This window comes from Anomaloglossus baeobatrachus, chromosome 4 (assembly GCF_048569485.1).
Source record: "Anomaloglossus baeobatrachus isolate aAnoBae1 chromosome 4, aAnoBae1.hap1, whole genome shotgun sequence".
Taxonomy (NCBI): Eukaryota; Metazoa; Chordata; class Amphibia; order Anura; family Aromobatidae; genus Anomaloglossus; species Anomaloglossus baeobatrachus.
Window position 1 is genome coordinate 437055798 of NC_134356.1, and position 19045 is coordinate 437074842.

Below are 19045 nucleotides of genomic sequence, written 5' to 3' on the forward strand. Positions count from 1 at the left end.
CAGGTATCTACAATAAAATGGCGCTGGAGATCGCGGAACGAGCATGTGCTGATTCTGGCGCTATTTTATTGAAGACAATGTCACTATAGCAATGTACACGCACCGCCAACAGCAATAATGGAGGCTGTGGTACGAAATTTAAATGAAGAGAAGGAGGCAAGGCAAGAGGAGGAATCATTCCAGAGGAACCAACCCGCAAAGTTCCCCCCCGATGCATAAGACAGTGCACAGATGACGTAATTTCTGAAGGTTTGAACAAGGATTATTCTCCAATCAAGCCTAGCATGTGTCAGCTAAAAGTAGAATTTTAATCAGCATGTTAGCGCCATAATGACATTACCTCTAGTTTATAGGGCAAAAATCTGGTGGTTGGTTCCCTTTAACCCCTTCAGCCCCCAGGCATTTTGCGTTTTTTCCATTTTGATTTTTTCCTCCCCTTCTTCCGAGAGCAGTAACGTTTTTATTTTTCCGTCAATCTCGCCATATAAGGGCTTGTTTTTTGCGGGACAAGTTGTATTTTTAAATGAAACCATAAGTTTTACCATATAGTGTACTGGAAAACAGCAAAAAAATTCCAAGTGCGGAAAAATTGCAAAAAAAGTGTGATCGCACAATAGTTTTTGGGATATTTTATTCACCGTGTTCACTATATGGTAACACTGATGTGTCATTGTGATGCCAGACGTCGGTGCGAGTTTGTAGACACCAAACATGAATAGGTTTACTTGTACTTAAGGGGTTAAAAAAAATTCACAAGCGTGTCCAAAAAAAAGTGATGCATGTTTTGCGCCATTTTCCAAAACCCGTAGCGTTCTCATTTTTCTTGATCAGTGACGGCTTATTTTTTGCATCTCGAGCTGACTTTTCTAATGGTACCATTTTTGCGCAGATGCTACGTTTTGATCGCATGTTATTGCATTTTGCGCAAAATTTGCAGCGACCAAAAAACGTAATTTTAGTGTTTAGAATTTTTTGCCGCTACGCCGTTTACCAATCAGATGAATTGATTTTATATAGATATTTTTATCTGAACGTGGCGATACCCAATATGTGTATATTTTTTATTTTTTTAACCCTTTAATTTTCAATGGGGCAAAAGGGGGGTGATTTGAACTTTTAGGTTTTTTTATTTCTTTTTAAATTTTTTAAAACTTTTTTTAACTTTTTTTATTTTTTTATTTTACTAGTCTCCCTAGGGGGCTATAGCGATCAGCAATCCGATCGCTCTTCCCTCTCTGCAGATCTCAGCTACACAGCTGAGAACTGCAGATATGGTGCTTTACTTTCAATGCCGGCTGTATTCCGGCATTGAGAGGAAGTGACTCATGTTAGCTACAGGCGTCATCACATGACCCTGTGCTACAATGGCAACCACCGGAAGTCACGTGATCAAGTCACGTGACTTCCGATGGGGGCGGGGTAAGTCACTGTCATGGCGGCGCACATATACATCTCGCTGCCAGATTTTGGCAGCGAGATGTAAGGGGTTAATAATCGCGGGTGGAAGTGATTCCACCCGCGACTAGCAGGTACACATGTCAGCTGTTGAAAACAGCTGATATGTGCGCGGATCGCCGCGACCTGCCCACGGCAGGGGGCGGGGATTAACCATACACGACCCTTGACATACTCAGTACGTCATGGGTCGTTAAGGGGTTAATGTTGATTTTTTTTGTAAGTCTGACAAACACCAAATGTCGTGGTTGAAACATGTTCTTTTTGCAATAAATTATTCTAGCCAATGCGTTTTTTATGGTGATCTTTGGATCTGCAAATTCATCATTCCAGTCCCACAGCATTAAGACAGCTCACTTTTGAAAAAGGTCATTGATGTGTATCATACAGAGGTTGCATCGGGCTTGTTGTGTTTTTTAGTTTTCTACATTTGATTCTTTCACAATTTCCCAGCAGTTTTCTGGCAGCAGTATGAGACAGAGTTTGCATTACTAATGCTGAAAGTGCATGTCTGCTGTCATGTAATCACCAATATCTCAGAGTAGGAATGTCTTTCTGTTGTGTTTCTAATTCAAGTCTCGTAAAGGGCATAGAGAGATGACCTTAGTTGTATATATGTACTATATATGATGGATGAACCTTCTGTAGGAAGATTGATCATGTGAAAGCCTAGATAGGTCCACGAGGGTCTTGATTGTATAAAACCATTGGGTTGCGGGTCTTCCTCTTTGCCTTGCTCCTTCTATTCTTCTGACCATGCTGTCCTTCTCCAGTAATTGCTCTCTCTGAATGATGTAAGCAAGTCGTAGCTTGGTGATCCCTGCTTCAAGTGACAGGTCTGGCTTGATTTGTTCCAAAATTGATTTGTTTGTTCTTCTTGCCATCCATGATATTGATAACATCCTTCTCCAGCACCACATTTCAAAGGTGTTGATTCTTCTTAAGTCTTGTTTCTTTATCATCCAGTTTTCACACCCATATATTACTACAGAAAAGACCAGACTATGTACGAGCCATGTCTTCACCACCAGTGAAATGTTCCTTGATTTGAAGACCTGATCCAGTGACTTAATTTTTGATTTGCCCATAGCTATTCTCTCATTGACTTCCAGTGTCGTCAATGCATATGTTATTATACAAATTATATGACTAAGAAAAGACAAGTTATAATTTCCAAAATAGTTGACTTAAAGTTACTTTTCATAGTTCTAGAAGAACAGATCGGGAGTTCAAACTGTTGCTCAAAGTGCTAACTAGTGTGTAGATGAGCAGAACAAGGGAATTCATGAGCAGATTTACTGTATGTTTGTTTTGTTTTTTTGATTAGGTGAAGATAAGTCAATAAATGTGTTTTATTACTTTTACTATTCTTCTAAACAAAACTCACTGTTGCATTTTTTTGAAAATCAGACACAAGTAAAGTTCTTACCTTTCAGCATGGTTATACATTGGAAGAGCCTGGGAGCATGTGGGAAACATCACAGATGGGACATTATGAAGTATTCCTCCATTGTATCAGAATGGTCAGCTGGAGATAAAAGAGGTGAATTATCAGAATGCAGACAATGCATTATTAAAAGGCTAATTTTTATTAAGTCATTCATCATTTTTTTTTTTACTTTTATAGCCATCAGTACTTTATTCTGCGTTAGGACTGTTATTGGTGATTTCTCATTTTAAACTGATTTTTTGCTGTTAACATAGGAGTACACCAAGACCAATATGGGTCATCAACAATTTATAGATGTTGATTCAGTAGTATGTATTCCAAAACTCCTACGTTTCATACAATGAAGAAAGCTTGAGCTTCCCCTTAATGAAATATTTGTGGTTGATTTGCCCTATTGAGCTATGTATGCATACACACCTCAACATTGAAATTGCAACATGAAGAAGGAAAAGTTGTGGAATTAGGAAAATCCTAGGATCGTTACACATATTAATGATATGCAATTGATGAAAACATGAAAACAACATTTTCAAAACCATATTAATTTGTTCAGTATCAAGTATGAGCACCCAATGCAGAAATACACGCACTTACAGCCTGGGCATGTAACCAGTGAGGTTATTAATAGTTGTCTGAGGAATGTTCTGCCACAATAGATGCACTTGGGCACGCAAAGCATTAAAATCTACTGATTGCAGCTGCCTTTTTAATTGTCAACCAATGACATAACAGATGTGTGCTACAATAATTAAGTACAAGTGGCACTTCAGGCCATGGTAGAACATTTAGGTCACACAGGCTGCTCACAGTAGCATGAACAACATGTGGCCTGACATTGTTGAAAAATTGCACTTGGACACTTTGTAGAAATGGCCATGCCACTGGTTCTACAACAAAAACAATGTAACATCAAGCTGTCAGTGTACCTGGAATGAAGATTGGATGGAGTCTGGCTGCCACAATATGCCAGCCCACACCATAATCCCAAGAGTAGGACCAATGGGATATTCCCTCATGAGGGCTTCTTCAACGCATAGCCCACGTGGTAACCAGATCAATCTCTGCCTATCATTGTGTCCAAGACAAAAGCAGGACTCGTTGCTGAAAGGAATAGATTTCCATTGCCATATTGCTATGAACCTTGATAACCTTTGGCAGCGCTGGTATATGGTGTATAGCTGGACATTTGGCTTGTAGACTAATGTCGTACAAATGCCTTCTGATGGTTTGTGTTGACATTTTGGTTCTGTCATATCTCCTACTGACGTCTACTTTTCTCACCATGAACCACCATACTCATTCTATGGGCAGCACTGCTGATGGACATGTTAGAACCATAAGCTCTACATAGTGCAGCCTGTGTCTAGCCACTAAGACTACGTTGCCTGGGACCCTGTAGTACTGTCCAGTGTGGCAGTATGGGTGTGTGTGCTTATTAGCTAGAGTAATCAGCTCTCTGCTGACTCTCCCAGTTGACCCCAATAAAGTAAAATGGCACATTTTAGAGTGACCTTTTATTGTGGACAGCCTAAGATACACATGTGCCATAATTATGCTGTCTAATCAACATCGTTATATGCCATACCTGTGAGGTGGATGGATTATCTTGACAAAAGGAGAAGTGTTGACTAATACAGATTTAGACAAATTTGTGAACAATATTTGAGAGCAAAAGGCCTTTTGTGTACATAGAAAAAGTCTTAGATTTTTGAGTTCAGCTCATGAAAAATGGGAGAAAAAACAAAAATGTTCCATTTATATTTTTATTCAGTATAGCTCTTGCTCAATGAGATTGGCTGAAGAGCGTTTGTGAACAGCAATTTTAAGTCTTGCCACAGATTGTTAGTGGGATATAGGACAGAACTTTGACTGGGGCAGTCACACACATGAATATGCATTGATCTTAACCGTGCCGCAAACTTATTGTCTTGGCATCCTGAGGTAGATGCCGTATGAGGGATTTTTTCTATAGCGCCTTCGGAGACGGGAGGATTGTCACACCAGTAACCTCTTTGATAACTTTGATCACTCCCTCCTAAAAATCTTCCAGGATTGGACATGCCGACCAGATATGTCATTGTTCCATTTTCTACCCCACAATGCTAGCATAAATTGGTGACTCTCACATACCATCTATGTAAGGCAGAGGGAATCTGATACCACCTAAAGACAATTTTAAAACTGGTCTCTTGAGATTTAGTTGCAATTACCAATTTATGGGACAAAAAGAAACACTTATCCCACTGTTCTTGTGTGAAAGTTTTGTGAAGTTTAATTTCCCAGGCTTTACAGAAGGGGGGGAAGAAGCTCCAGGTCTGTATGAGATAGCATGTGGAGAACCTGAAGCAGACACACACATCCTCTGAAAAGTTGATAGAGGATGAACATGATCGGGTCGCCCATTATGGGGGAGTAGAAATGTTGGAGATGAACATATTTAAATTTATAGCGAGTCAGTACAGTCCAATCCCCCGAGGATAGTGGGAGAAGGTAGGAACACATCTTCGGGGGCTACCTGATATATGTGTAGAAGTGATCCCTTTGGGTCGACTAAAATGCCTTTCATGGATGGAAGATGGATTGTTTTTACTGTTTGTTTAACACTGTAGGCTATGGAGATAACATTCTGTGGTAGGTCGAATCAGCCTTACAGGCGAGTGTTGAATGTTCAGAGCAAAATTGTGCGAATTCCGGTTTGCGCGCTGCTACCATTCGAGTGGCTAAGGCAGATATGTTTAGCTTGGTAGGGATCAATTGTATCAGTAAATATAGATCAACTAGAGAAGCTGGTTTGTGTTCATTCATAGTTGATTGAGCTGTGGACAATAGGACCTCCATAGCAGAGTTGAGTCTGCAGAGCTGAAATGCAGTGCATCTTGGATCTGTGTGGAGGGGAGGCAACCTGTCATTATCATACTTAAGGCTTTCTTCTTTGAACTCTTCCATAAAGGCCAAATTTGTAGACAAAGTCTCCCACCAGAGCTGTGGATCTCTGCAGCTACTCCAGAGTGACCATGGACCTCTTGGCTGCTTCTTTAATCAGTGATCTTCTTGCTTGGGATGTTAGTTTAGATTGCCGGCCATATATTTATAGGTTTACAGTTGTGCCATACTTATTCCATTTTTGGAAGATTGATTGAACAGTGCTCTGAAATATTCAGAGCTTGGGCTATTTTTTTTTATAACTTATCCCTGCTTTACTATTCTCCACTACTTTATCCCTGACCTATCTGATGTGTTCCTTGGTTTTCATGTTGCTGTTTAATCCCTAATGTTCTCAAGTAAACCTTTGAGGCCTTCACAGAAAGCTGTATTTATACTGAAAATAAATTACACACAAGTGGACTCAATTTACTAATTAAGCAACTTCTGGAGGCAACTGACCACTCAGGATTTTATTTAGGGGTATCAGACTACATGGGTCTGAATGCAAATGCACGTCACAATTTTCAGATTTAGATTTTTAAAATATTTAGAAAACCATGTAACACTTCAAAAACACCTGCTACTTTCTGTTGGTATATCACATAAGATCTCAATAAAAAATACTTAACTTTTTGGGTGTAATGTTAAAAAATATGGAAAAGTTCATGGGGTATGAATACTTTTATAAGCCACTGTGCATGGCAAAATCATGTGGTAGTTATAGGTGGTCAAACATGGACAAATGTAAAAATGGAATGGCAGGGCACCTTGTTAGCTCGCAGTATTATCTATCATTGGCAGAACTATTATGAATGGCCAACAAGGCCATGAGGCCCAGCAAGAGAATGGAATATGTATGTTGCTAGATATACCACTCAATCTTTGGTGAATTTGCTGTGTTCACTTGTTATCAGGGATCTATAATAAACTTATTACTGACATACCAATGGCCAGTTTTCAATAAACTGACAATGTTCAGAGAATAGATATTGAGTGTACCACTGTATTTAACATCAGTACAGCAATAAGTATATTTAAGTATACTCTCATTTTCAGGTAACTTTTATGAATAAATTGTCTGGTATATGTTCATGAGGAATAAAACTACTTCTGGTAATTATATGACTTGTATCCTGCATTACTTCGCTGTTTTTTTGCTCTGTAGGCAATGGTTACGAGAAGCTACGCAGCTTTTCTTTATGTGTAGCCTTCTTCTACCCCTTTCCAGTTTTTTCCCGCAACTTTCTATATAGTCTTCTATAGGCAGCAGGTGTAATTTCATCCCTGACTGAAAACAAATTTGAAGACATATTTCAGCAGCTTTTGAATGATCAGTCTAGGAATTAGGGGTGGGCAGTGGCGTAGCTACCGGGGAGGCAGAGCGGGCGGTCTTCCAATTGGAGCAATCAACACCGTGAACTGTAAACTCTTCAGTGAGACTCAGAATATGTTTTATTTTGATACGATTTTGTATGTAAAAAAAAAATCAGACAGCACACCAAGAGATTAAACAGATATATGAATGATATGAATATAGCCTTTTTATATAAAACATCATCCCTTAGTATATAGTGCACTCACTTAATATGTATATTGCTGCTTATTACAAAGTGTACTCTCTTGTTGTGTATAGTGCTGTCCCTTAGTGTATAGTGTGCTTTCTTGTTCTATGTAGCATTGATCCTTATTTCCTCTTTTATAAAGCACAGCCTTTATTAGATAGTTTACTCTGTTTGTAACAATAGCAGTCCATCATCATATATCATACGCTCTTGTTATGTACTATACAGTGCCATCTCTTATTATGTAGCATCCATTCTAGTTATGTGTGGCACCATACCTTACTACATAGTGTCCTCTCGTGATATATAGTGCCGTAGCATTATTACAAAGTATAACTTCTTGTTATGTATAGCACCGTCCCTTACATAGCATATTTACTTGTTATTTACAGCACACTCTCTTGTTATTTAAAAGACACAGGATGACACAGGACTTCCTTTTTACATAAGTACAGTAAAGTGCATTACAATCTTTGCTAACTTTGGAACTTCTGCTTTCCACTCCACATTCCTTTACGTTTGTGAACCTTAGAATGGAAATGGAAATTAGGGAACTAGTATCAACAATGTATGTAATACGCATTGGATTTCTAAAAGAGAGGATTGCACAGATCTAAGGTTTACCAGATATTTTTATACATACAGTGGAACATGTATCAGGCAAGATATATACCAGAAAGTCTGACTTTTATTGATTAATAAATATATGTACAATTTATTTTATGTTTATTAAACTATTCTAATCATAAATGGATTATTTTTTTGCCTGTTTACATAAAGAACATCTCAAAACAGTGGAGTTTTCACAATGGCCATTATAATTGTCATAAGAGGCTGACACTTGTGATATAGTCAGCAAGAGTGGATGATTTACTGACAAATCTGCCTTCTTGCCAGTAGCCTAGATATTGAGAAGTATACAAGGCACTCCCGAGATGATTTGAAGAAAAATGTATTCATGTGCGTAACAAAAATGGCAGCCCCCATACAGCGGTGGATTCCGCGTCTGACAGCCCACACAGCGTGTTCCCTCACACATGTGCTACTGAGGAAGGTCCACATAGGACCGAAAACGTTTTTGTTATGCACATGAATAAATTTTTCTTCAAATCATCTTGGGAGTGCCTTGTATACTTCTCACTGTTTGGCTTTGGAACCTGAAGTGCACCCCAGTATCTCCTTGATGCATATATAGGAAGTGCCATTCTCTTCTTGCTAGTAGCCTAGATATGACAGCATATCAATCCTAAAGTTAAGGCCCCTTTCAAATGTTTGATATTTCTAATGTGTTGTATCAGTGTCTTTTATGGATTGAAAACATACTTATTATGATCTGTGGGGCTTTTCATATCTAATTTTTTTTGCGAGCCTATTGTTCAGAAAAAAAATGAGACATACTAGTTTTTTTATGAGTCACAGATAAAACTAACACATGCAAGTCTATGGGTTACTGAATAACTTGGGCATCATACTAATGACATACTAGATTCATCCTAGTGTTGTCCATTTCTCACTGATACATTACATTCTTTTGTGCCATCATAATCATTAACTTTGTTTTAAGGTACCGTCACACTAAGCAACATCGCTAGCAACATCGCTGCTGAGGCACGACTTGCTAGCGATGTTGCTGTGTGTGACATCCAGCAACAACCTGGCCCCTGCTGTGAGGTCGCTGGTTGTTGCTGAATGTCCTGGACCATTTTTTAGTTGTTGCTGTCCCGCTGTGAAGCACAGATCGCTGTGTGTGACAGCGAGACAGTAACAACTAAATGTGCAGTGAGAAGGGAGCCAGCTTCTGCGGATGCTGGTAACGAAGGTAAATATCGGGTAACCAAGAAGCCCTTTCCTTGGTTACCCGATAACCCGATGTGTACTCTGGCTAGGAGTGCTGGTAACCAAGGTAAATATCGGGTTGGTTACCCGATATTTACCTTAGTTACCAAGCACGGCATGCTTCCAAGCGTCGCTGCTGGCTGGGGGCTGGTCACTGGTTGCTGGTGAGATCTGCCTGTGTGACAGCTCACCAGCAACCCGTGTAGCGACGCTCAAGCGATCCCTGCCAGGTCAGGTTGCTGGTGGGATCGCTGGAGCGTCGCTTAGTGTGACGGTACCTTAAAGCTGGTGTCACACTAAACGACAGCGACAACGACGTCGCTGTTACGTCACCATTTTCGGTGACGTAACAGCGACCTTGTAAGTCGCTGTTATGATCGCTGCTTAGCTGTCAAACACAGCAGAAGCAGCGATCATAACGTCGCTGTGCTACATGTGCAGAGAGCAGGGAGCCGCGCTTAGCGCTGGCTCCTTGCTCTCCTGCAGCACACATCGGGTTAATTAACCCGATGTGTGCTGCAGCTACATGTCACAGTTCAGAGAGCAGGGAGCCGCGCTTAGCGCTGGCTCCTTGCTCTCCTGCAGCACACATCGGGTTAATTAACCCGATGTGTGCTGCAGCTACATGTCACAGTGCAGAGAGCAGGGAGCCGCGCGCACTGCTTAGCGCTGGCTCCTTGCTCTCCTTGCTACAGTATACATCGGGTTAATTACCCGATGCGTACTGCAGCCACATGTCACAGTGCAGGAGCCAGCACTGGCAGCAAGAGCGGAGGCTGGTAACCAGCGTAAACATCGGGTAACCAGGGAAAGGGCTTCCCTTGGTTACCCGATGTTTACGCTGGTTACAGCTTACCGCAGCTGCCAGTGCCGGCTCCTGATCGCTTCATTTCGTCGCTCTCTCGCTGTCACACACAGCAATGTGTGTGTCACAGCGGGAGAGTGACGACCAAAAAAATGAAGCTGGACATTCAGCAACGACCGGCCGACCTCACAGCAGGGGCCAGGTCGTTGCTGGATGTCACACACAGCGACAGCGACGGGGACGTCGCTGCAAACGTCACAGAAAATGGTGACGTAGCAGCGACGTCGTTGTCGTCGTCGTTATGTGTGACACCAGCTTAAGACATCACCCTAATCTTCTTTCTTGTAAGCCAATTAGCTATAGATCTATGGGATATAGATATTTTAGCCAGGGGGAGTATCTATAGTGAATGAAGGGGTTGTATTCGCACCTGGGCCATGAAGCCTAGGAGGGTCGAAAAGGTCTCTTTGTTCAATATCAGAAGATAAAATACTTTTAATGACCTGGCATAGCTGGGGCCTTGTTGGAAATTTTGCATTGGGGCCCTCTACGCTTACGTAACCCTACTTTCTAGTCTTCTTTTTACTGCATGATTCATCTATTTTATGTTACCCAGGATCAAACCCTTGTCCATCTGAGCTGCTACCTTAAATATAACTTCAGCTGGAGAGTGACATTCATGACAACAAAGGTTAATAAAACAGTCACACCGAGGAATCTGCCGACTGCTGAGTGAGGAGAATTAACAAAAAGAGCCAGGACATTAAAATACTTAGAACGGTTTGATGTTTCCAGGTTGCCGGGATAAACTTAAAGAGTAATGATAATACAGTTAATAAAGATACTGACCTGATTCCTGGTGAAAAAACAAGAGGGAGTATTCAATGTAGGTAAATGCCTTTACAATTGGCACATAATGTTATATGTGTTCTAATAGGAGACGTTGCCATCTTTAGAGTAACTTACATAGTTACATAGTCAAGTTGGAATAAAGTTTATCTAGTTTAGCCTATTTTCCTGCAGTCCTCACCTTGAGAATGGTCATTTGTACAATTTCCCCTGATGAAGCTAATTTAACCAGTGAAACATTTGGAAGGGAAGGTGGGTGGCAGAATTGATACTTTATTAGTCAGGGCACTGGAATTCTCTAATAATGAGGAGAGTTTATAGTGACTTCAACCTGCAGACACCAATATAAACCTGATGGTCATATACCTTCTACTGTGACTGGCTCTACTGCATAACTATTTATATTAGAACAAGATATAAGTCCTCATCCCTGCTATTTTTAACTCTTCTTAGACTTTGTAATGAATATTTAATAAAGGTTAAGTTTTGAGTAACGGAGTTCTAATTTGCCTTAGGCAAAAGAGTAATTGATTTATTAACCCTTCACACACTAAGGTCACTGTAAACAGAAGTGTAGAAATGTTTAATATTTATATGTATATTGTGCCGCCCCCGTGCCAGCAGCCTGCCGCTGCTCGGGTCATGACCTTCCGGTGGGTGGCTCGAGCGTCTTGGGGGATCCCACGGATACTCCGAATGAAAAGGGTCGGTGGGTGGTGGACGTATATGTATGGGGTGAGCCATACTAGGTTTGTGACGCCACCCACGGTATGTGGTGATATTGGACACCACCGCTGCAGTTATGAGGCACCCGGGGGAGATGTTTTGCAGCAAGTTGTTAACCCCTCCGTGGGCAGGGATGGTGGCCCCGGGACCCGTTGGGGTTGGTGGTGCAGGGAGATGGGCGACTGCAGGGTACTGGTGTACTCACTATTAAGAAAACACACGAGTCTCTGGTAAACCAAGGTGATGGTGGTTGGTGCCCGTAGCCGGCTGCGTTCTGGTTCCCCCACCCGGCTGGTGGTCTCTGTCTTTCTCCTGCACCTTTTTTAGAACGGTGGATTGCCTGTGCTTGCAACTTCACGAGTCCGCTCCCGGCTGGATGTGGCCTAAGGAGCCCTTGCCCGCAGACGCTGGCCCGTGGGATCTCTGAGCCCTGGCGGTGGCCTGTTATCCCCCTCGGTGAGCTGTTGCTTTCAATCGGGACTTTGGGTGGGACAGGACCTCTAGTCCTGGCCGCAATCAGTTAATTAACCAGTTCCAGTCGCTTCTGAACCGAGCTTCAGGGTCTGAGTACCCCCCCTGTGTGCTCCGGTTTCCGAGTCGGTTCCCCGGGTCGGTACCAGCGGGCTACAACCATGTCCCGGGCCACCTCGGTTCCACCGAGCCATCTTCCCGGCTCCTGCAGACGGAGACCGCCGTCTGCCTCCTAGCCAAAGGCACCAGGGCTCCTACCCTGGTACCTGTCAGTTTTCCTTCAGGCCTGAGACACAGGCCTGACCTCCACTCTCCTTGAACTCTACAACTGATCTGACTGCTTTTCCCCGCCCCGGGCTGTCTAAAACTCCTAGGTGGGCGTCTTCCAACCGCCTGGTTTCGCCCCCGGTGTGTCTATCAAGCCTTTGGGGGGGTGACTAGGGTTTTTAAAGGTTGGCTGATGTCACCTGTGAGGGAAAGGTGTTGTGTGGGGCCCTATTTGTGACTACCTGGCCCGGCCAGGGCGTCATATATATATGGATATGTATACAGTACAGACCAAAGGTTTGGACACACCTTCTCATTCAAAGGGTTTTCTTTATTTTCAGGACTCTGAAAATTGTAGATTCACATTGAAGGCATCAAAACTATGAATTAAAACATGTGGAATGAAATACTTAAAAAAGTGTGAAACAACTGAAAATATGTCTTATATTCTAGGTTCTTCAAAGTAGCCACCTTTTGCTTTCATTACTACTTTGCACACTCTTGGCATTCTCTTGATGAACTTCAAGAGGTAGTCACCGGAAATGGTTGTCCAACAATCTTGAAGGAGTTCCCAGAGATGCTTATCACTTGTTAGCCCTTTTGCCTTCAGTCTGTGGTCCAGCTCACCCCAAACCATCTCGATTGGGTTCAGGTCTGGTGACTGTGGAGACCAGGTCATCTGGCGTAGCACCCCATCACTCTCCTTCTTGATCAAATAGCCCTTACACAGCCTGGAGGTGTGTTTGGGGTCATTGTCCTCTTGAAAAATAAATGATGGTCCAACTAAACGCAAACCAGATGGAATAGCACGCCGCTGCAAGATGCAGTGGTAGGCATGCTGGTTCTGTATGCCTTCAATTTTGAATAAATCCCCAAAAGTGTCACCAGCAAAGCACCCCCACACCATCACACCTCCTCCATGCTTCACGGTGGGAACCAGCCATGTAGAGCCCATCCATTCACCTTAGCTACAAAGACACGGTGGTTGGATCCAAAGATCTCAAATTTGGACTCATCAGACTAAAGCACAGATTTCCACTGGTCTAATGTCCGTTCCTTGTGTTCTTTAGACCAAACAAGTCTCTTCTGCTTGTTGCCTGTCCTTAGCAGTGGTTTCCTAGCAGCTATTGTACCATGAAGGCATGCTGCACAAAGTCTCATCTTAACAGTTGTTCTAGAGATGAGAAGGTGTGTCCAAACTTTTGGTTTGTACTGTATATAGATTTGATATGTGTTTACATTGCTATATACTAAATGTATAGGATATAGGATCATTAATACATCTCAACCAATATAGGGCAGGTGACTTGTGATTAAAGATGGACGTACCAGTCTTATAAAGTTCGGGGTTCGTACCGAACTTGGATTTTAGTAGAATCAGTGGCTGAGTTTGGAGTTCAGGTGCTGTACATACTGTATGCTAACCACTCGATCAAGAATCTGGGTGCTCAGGTATGCTCAGTGCTCTGCCTCAGCCACTTGCAGTCTTTGAATGGCTCTAACTGGGGGTCAAAATAATCATGTAGTGTGTCCCAAAAAAAAAACCAAAAAACCGCCCTCCCGCAGAAATGCTCTGTATATGGCTGGCTGTATGTGGGTGGAGACCTGAACTGCCCAATCTGTGGCTTTCTATGGGGTTTGGAGTCCGGGATCAAGTTCAGGTCAAATCTGGATTCCGAACTGAACGTTATCTAAAGTCCAACTGAACCCGAACCTCCATGGGTCTGCTCATCTCTACATCTGACATTATGTATTTCAAGAAAGATTCCACATCCTTTTGAGTTAAGTTTTCCTAAAAAAAAACAAAACACTCTAATTCCCTGGTGATCTCCAGTAGTCACCAGCCAATCTTTATTTACAATACGCCAGCAATATTTGAGCAGTAATGCCAGTACACTGGAAGCTGAAACTTTACATGGATTTCCAGAACTTTCCACGATCATAATTTCTATGAAGGTAAAACTAAAATAGGATGCAAAAATGTAAATAATGTAAACTAAAGTTACATTGAGTATGTGCAGCAGATCTTTCTGCCCTCAAAAACCAGAGTATTGGCAGGAAAACCGCCAGGGAAAATCCATGTTCTTTTTTTACTCAATGTCTGTATGTATTTTTTTTGGCAACTTTACGTGCAACTTTTTTCCTTTCATTTGAATGTGTGAAAATTGCTGAATGATTTTACATGCTGCAGATTTGAAAAAAAAAATGCTTTGATGTTTCAAATCCGAAAGGAAAAAAAAAAGTAACCTGCATGAGATTTCAATAATGTAAAGGGCAGTGATTTTTACTAATAATGGGCGAGCACTAAAATGCTTGAATGCTCGTTACTCAATTCGAGCAGGTCAGACGCTCGGACAGGCCAGACACTAGTACGAACATTATGGAAGTCAATGATTGGGCAATTCGTCTCCCCACCCACATACAGCCAGCCATAAACAGAGCATTACTGGTTGGAGGGAGGATTTTTTATTATTGGTCCGAGAAATAAATAAATAAAATAAATAAATCTTTATTTTTATATAACACTTTACATACATCAGGAACACTGTCCCCATTGGGGCTCACAATCTAAATTCCCTGTCTGTATGTCTTTGGAGTGTGGGAGGAAACCGGAGTACCCGGAGGAAACCCACGCAAACACGGGGAGAACATACAGACTCCTTCCAGATGATGTCCTTGGTGAGATTCAAACCCAGGACCCCAGCACTGCAAGACTGCAGTGCTAACCACTGAGCCGAGAACAATGTTTTATCCCCCAAAAGAATGGATCTCCCTGCGGTGCCTGCACACATCATGCAGTGTGCGTTGTTGTGGTCGTTGTTTTATGGTCAAAATATCAGAGTACCCGCAATATTTTGGCTGAGTTCCATGAGTACCAGGGCACTACCGATGCTCGATCAAGTAACGAGCTGTGCCGACTACACTCCCTCACCACCAATTTTTATCCTTCAAAATGCACAGAATAAAATGTGGCATAAACACAGCATGTGAACTGTCCCTTTGGGTATAAATTAGCATTTCTTTTTACAAGCTCTTGTTGTAGCATTTATTACAGCAATCTTATAGCAGTAATTTCTGTTAGGGCATGAAGCTCAAAGTCACCGTCTCATACAGGTTTTTGTTAGTAGAGAGTTGCCACAAATCAACAGACTCGTCCCAGTTCCATTCTGTGGTCTGTTACATCAATCTAAAGGTGCCGTACATATTGTGTCATGCTGCCTGAGGCTCTACAAACGTAAACTGGAAATTGCATTGTTTTTCAGTTCCCGTAAGTGTCTTGCGTGGGAGCATTGTAACTGCTTAGATGACAGATCTATACACATTGCAGAACAGTCTATTCTCTACAAAAGTAAGGTGAAATGATTGGGAAGCACCAAACTACGAAATGGAACACTGCACAGATCACTTTAAGGGAAACCAGCCAGGGGCGGACATATCATTGGTGCAACCTGTGTAGCCACACAGGGACCCAATAGGTCAGGGGGCACATTTTAACCTCTAAAGAAGGTGCAATTTTACATTTTTATGAGTTCATGGGCTGCATAGGACCCATGTATTGTTCTTGCACAGGGGCCTTTTTTTGTTGGTGTTCGCCAGTGAAACCAGTCATAAGGTTTTTACACTTCATATGTATTCTATGTAAAGTCGCTGTTCTATTGACTAAATCCATACCTTTCAGTTAGATATCCTATTTTTATTTTTGAGAAATCTATTCAAATTGTATCCCAATATCATATGTTTGTGGAAGTAGACACCTAGCACATTGTCAGAATGGCCATTTAGAGTTTTACACAAACAGGAATCTTCATGTAATTTTATGTCGAAGTGTAATTTTTCATAAAAATTGCATAAAACTGATACAGTAAATTAAATCCACCAAACAAACCAAAAATTAAACCTCATAGGGTTATTCCCATCACTAAAACATCAGCAAGACAATAAATAGGTGATCACCCATCTGAGGCTAAGTTCGCAAGAAAGTTTAAAAAGTTGTCTGATTTTCAGCCAGATAAACCTGAACATTTTTCATCCATATGGCATCTGTTTTTATACATCAGTAGTTATTAATTACTTCACACCCCCCCCCCCCCCCGGCGATTTTCTGTTTTCATTTTTTCCTCCCCTTCTTCCTAGAGAAATAACTTTGTTATTTTTCCATCAATAAAGCCATTTGAGGGCTTGTTTTTTGTGGAACAAGTTGTATTTTTGAATTATACCATTCATTCTGCCACAAATTATATTGGAAAATGGGAAAAAATTCAAATTGCAGTGTAATTGCAAAAAAAGTGCAATTGTACAATTGTATGTTGGGTTTTTTAATTACCATATTTATTCACTATATGGTAAAACTTACCAGGCAGTATGATTTCCCAGATCAGTACAATACGTAGATTCAGTGGAACCTCGCTTAACCTCGAGTAACCCAGTTAGCGAGTATTTCGCTTAACGAGCAAAGTTTGCTGTAAATTTGTAACTCAGTTTTTGAGCAAGCTTTGCCATACAAGCAAAATACTCATACATCCACCGCGCTCTAACCCGCTCTTGCAGTCCGCACAAACACACAGAAACATGAGTACACACACATCTTATGCTCACCTTACCTTCCATTCCATCGCCGGCCTCATGGTCCTTGTAGTTCGCCGCTACAGGATGTGTATCGGGTAACCATGGTGACGATTGAGGAACTTCCGCTGTCAGCTGCTACTCAAAGGCAGTGAGCTGGCCAATCAGAGGCAAGCGGCTCCTGCCTTTGACATTAGCGCTTTGGCAGAGGACGTTCCTCCCTCGTCACGATGGGTACCCAATACACATCTTGTACCGGCGAACTACAAGATCCAGGAGGCTGGCGATGGAACGGAAGGTAAGGTGAGCCAAATTTGTGTGTGCGTGCGTGCGTACGTGTTTGTGTGTGTTTGTGCGTGTTTATGTGTGTGTGGAATGGCACAATAGGGGACCAGGATGGGACATTTAACAAGTTGTGGAACGAATTGTTTGCATTGCAATGATTTCCTATGGGAAATCTTGCTTTGCTGAATGAGTAACTTGGTTAACAAGCACACTCCCAGAACGGATTGTTCCATTGTACCAAACATTTATAGTTTTACTTTTATCTAAGGGGTGAAAAGAAATTCAGAAGTTTGCAAAAAAAAAAAAATTGCGTTTTTGTCGCCATTTTCTGAGACCCGTTATGTTTTCATTTTTCGGGATCTGGGCTTGTGTGAGAAATTATTTTTTGTGTCTTGACTTGACGTTTTTAATTATTTTTGGGGAGATGCGATGTTTTAATCGCCTGTTATTGCATTTTAATGCAATAGTGCGATGATAAAAAATAAACAAACGTAATTGTGGTGTATGTAATTACTCAAAAAGTGTATCCCCATCAGAGTGCCTTAGATCACTCTGTTAGATTTTGACAGCGTGATCTAGGGGGTTAACAGATGTGGGTGGATCAGAGATCCACCTGTGCCTGTTAGCGGGACATGTCTGCTATTCAGATCAGCAAACATATGAGGGGATGAATGCAGGTTCGCTGTGTGAGCCTGCGATAACCGGAGGGAGGCTACCTAGATTGTATATATACGTCCTAAGTCGTGAAGGGGTTAAAATTTACAAGGCCCAATATAGTGTCCCATGTTAAAGAATTGTAATGTATCCATAAAGATTGGATGCTATATGATTTATCTGTAAGGGATCCAAATTTCTTTTGCTGACTGATAGACTTGAATAGGCTCATCTGAAATGCAGAACAGACTAGTACATGGTGAGATTTTTTTTCACGAGGACATTAAATCCGTTAAAAAAAAGTAATCTGAACAGTCCTATTGAAAATCATTGGGCCAACTGCTTATTATCACAAATGCACTCGTCCCAAAAATAGTCATGTTAACGTAGGGCAAGACTGGTTTTAGGGCTCATGCGCACGTAACTGCTGAAATTTCTGCAGCGATTTGACAGCACATGTGCGCGTCAAATCGCTGCAGAAAGACTACATAATGAATGCAGTTTTTTTTGTTAAAAAAGCCCATTTCATGCGCTCTGGCTGTTTCCCCCACCATAGACAGAGTGGGAGCTGCATCCAGAATGCAGAAATAATTGACATGCTGTTTTTATGAACGCACGGATTTGGGTCAAAATTTTAGCACCAAAATAGTTGCATTCATAAAAGCATCGTGCGCACCCATCATGCACAATCTACATAGATTGTGCAGGGGACGCAGGACGCATTCATTAACACTGCAGTGCTATACGCAGCGTAAATGCATCCAATTACGCAACGTGCGCATGAGCCCTTACGGCTGAAGGACAGGTTCCTTTTTGGTCTCATACTATGGATGTACCACAGGCCTACCATGGTTCAATACAGGAGCTAGAGAATTATAACACTGGGCTCTGACAAACTACAAAGGTCCAGGTCCGCCAGCTGTTATGCAAAAGTAAATAAAGCACACAAATTATGTCTGCCTAAGGCCCTGTGCGCACTAGAAAATGGAATTTTCTTAAGAAAATTCCGCAGGCTCTGAAAGATTTCCGCATCCGCGGGAAAAAAACGCAAAAAAAAAGCACCGAAATCAGCATGCGTTTTGTTGCGTTTTGGTGTGGTTTTTGGTGCGGTTTTGGTGCGGTTTTTCTGCGGGTTGGTACATGTGTTTTAATGCATTCAATGCAATAAAGCACATTGAAAAAGAAAAAAAAAAAAAG

The 19045-nt window shown here is 41.8% G+C and overlaps 1 protein-coding gene across 2 annotated transcripts in view; it reads right to left on the reverse strand.

Annotated features, from left to right (window-relative positions):
* The window catches only part of LOC142303785 (mucosa-associated lymphoid tissue lymphoma translocation protein 1-like), an 88933-nt gene that overhangs the window by 51372 nt on the left and 18516 nt on the right, over positions 1-19045 (reverse strand). For both annotated transcript variants that reach the window (XM_075345493.1, XM_075345492.1), the window contains exon 2: positions 2885-2983. In XM_075345493.1, coding sequence (XP_075201608.1) covers positions 2885-2894 — 10 coding nt within the window. In that variant the 5' untranslated portion in view covers positions 2895-2983. The remainder of the gene's footprint in view (positions 1-2884; positions 2984-19045) is intronic.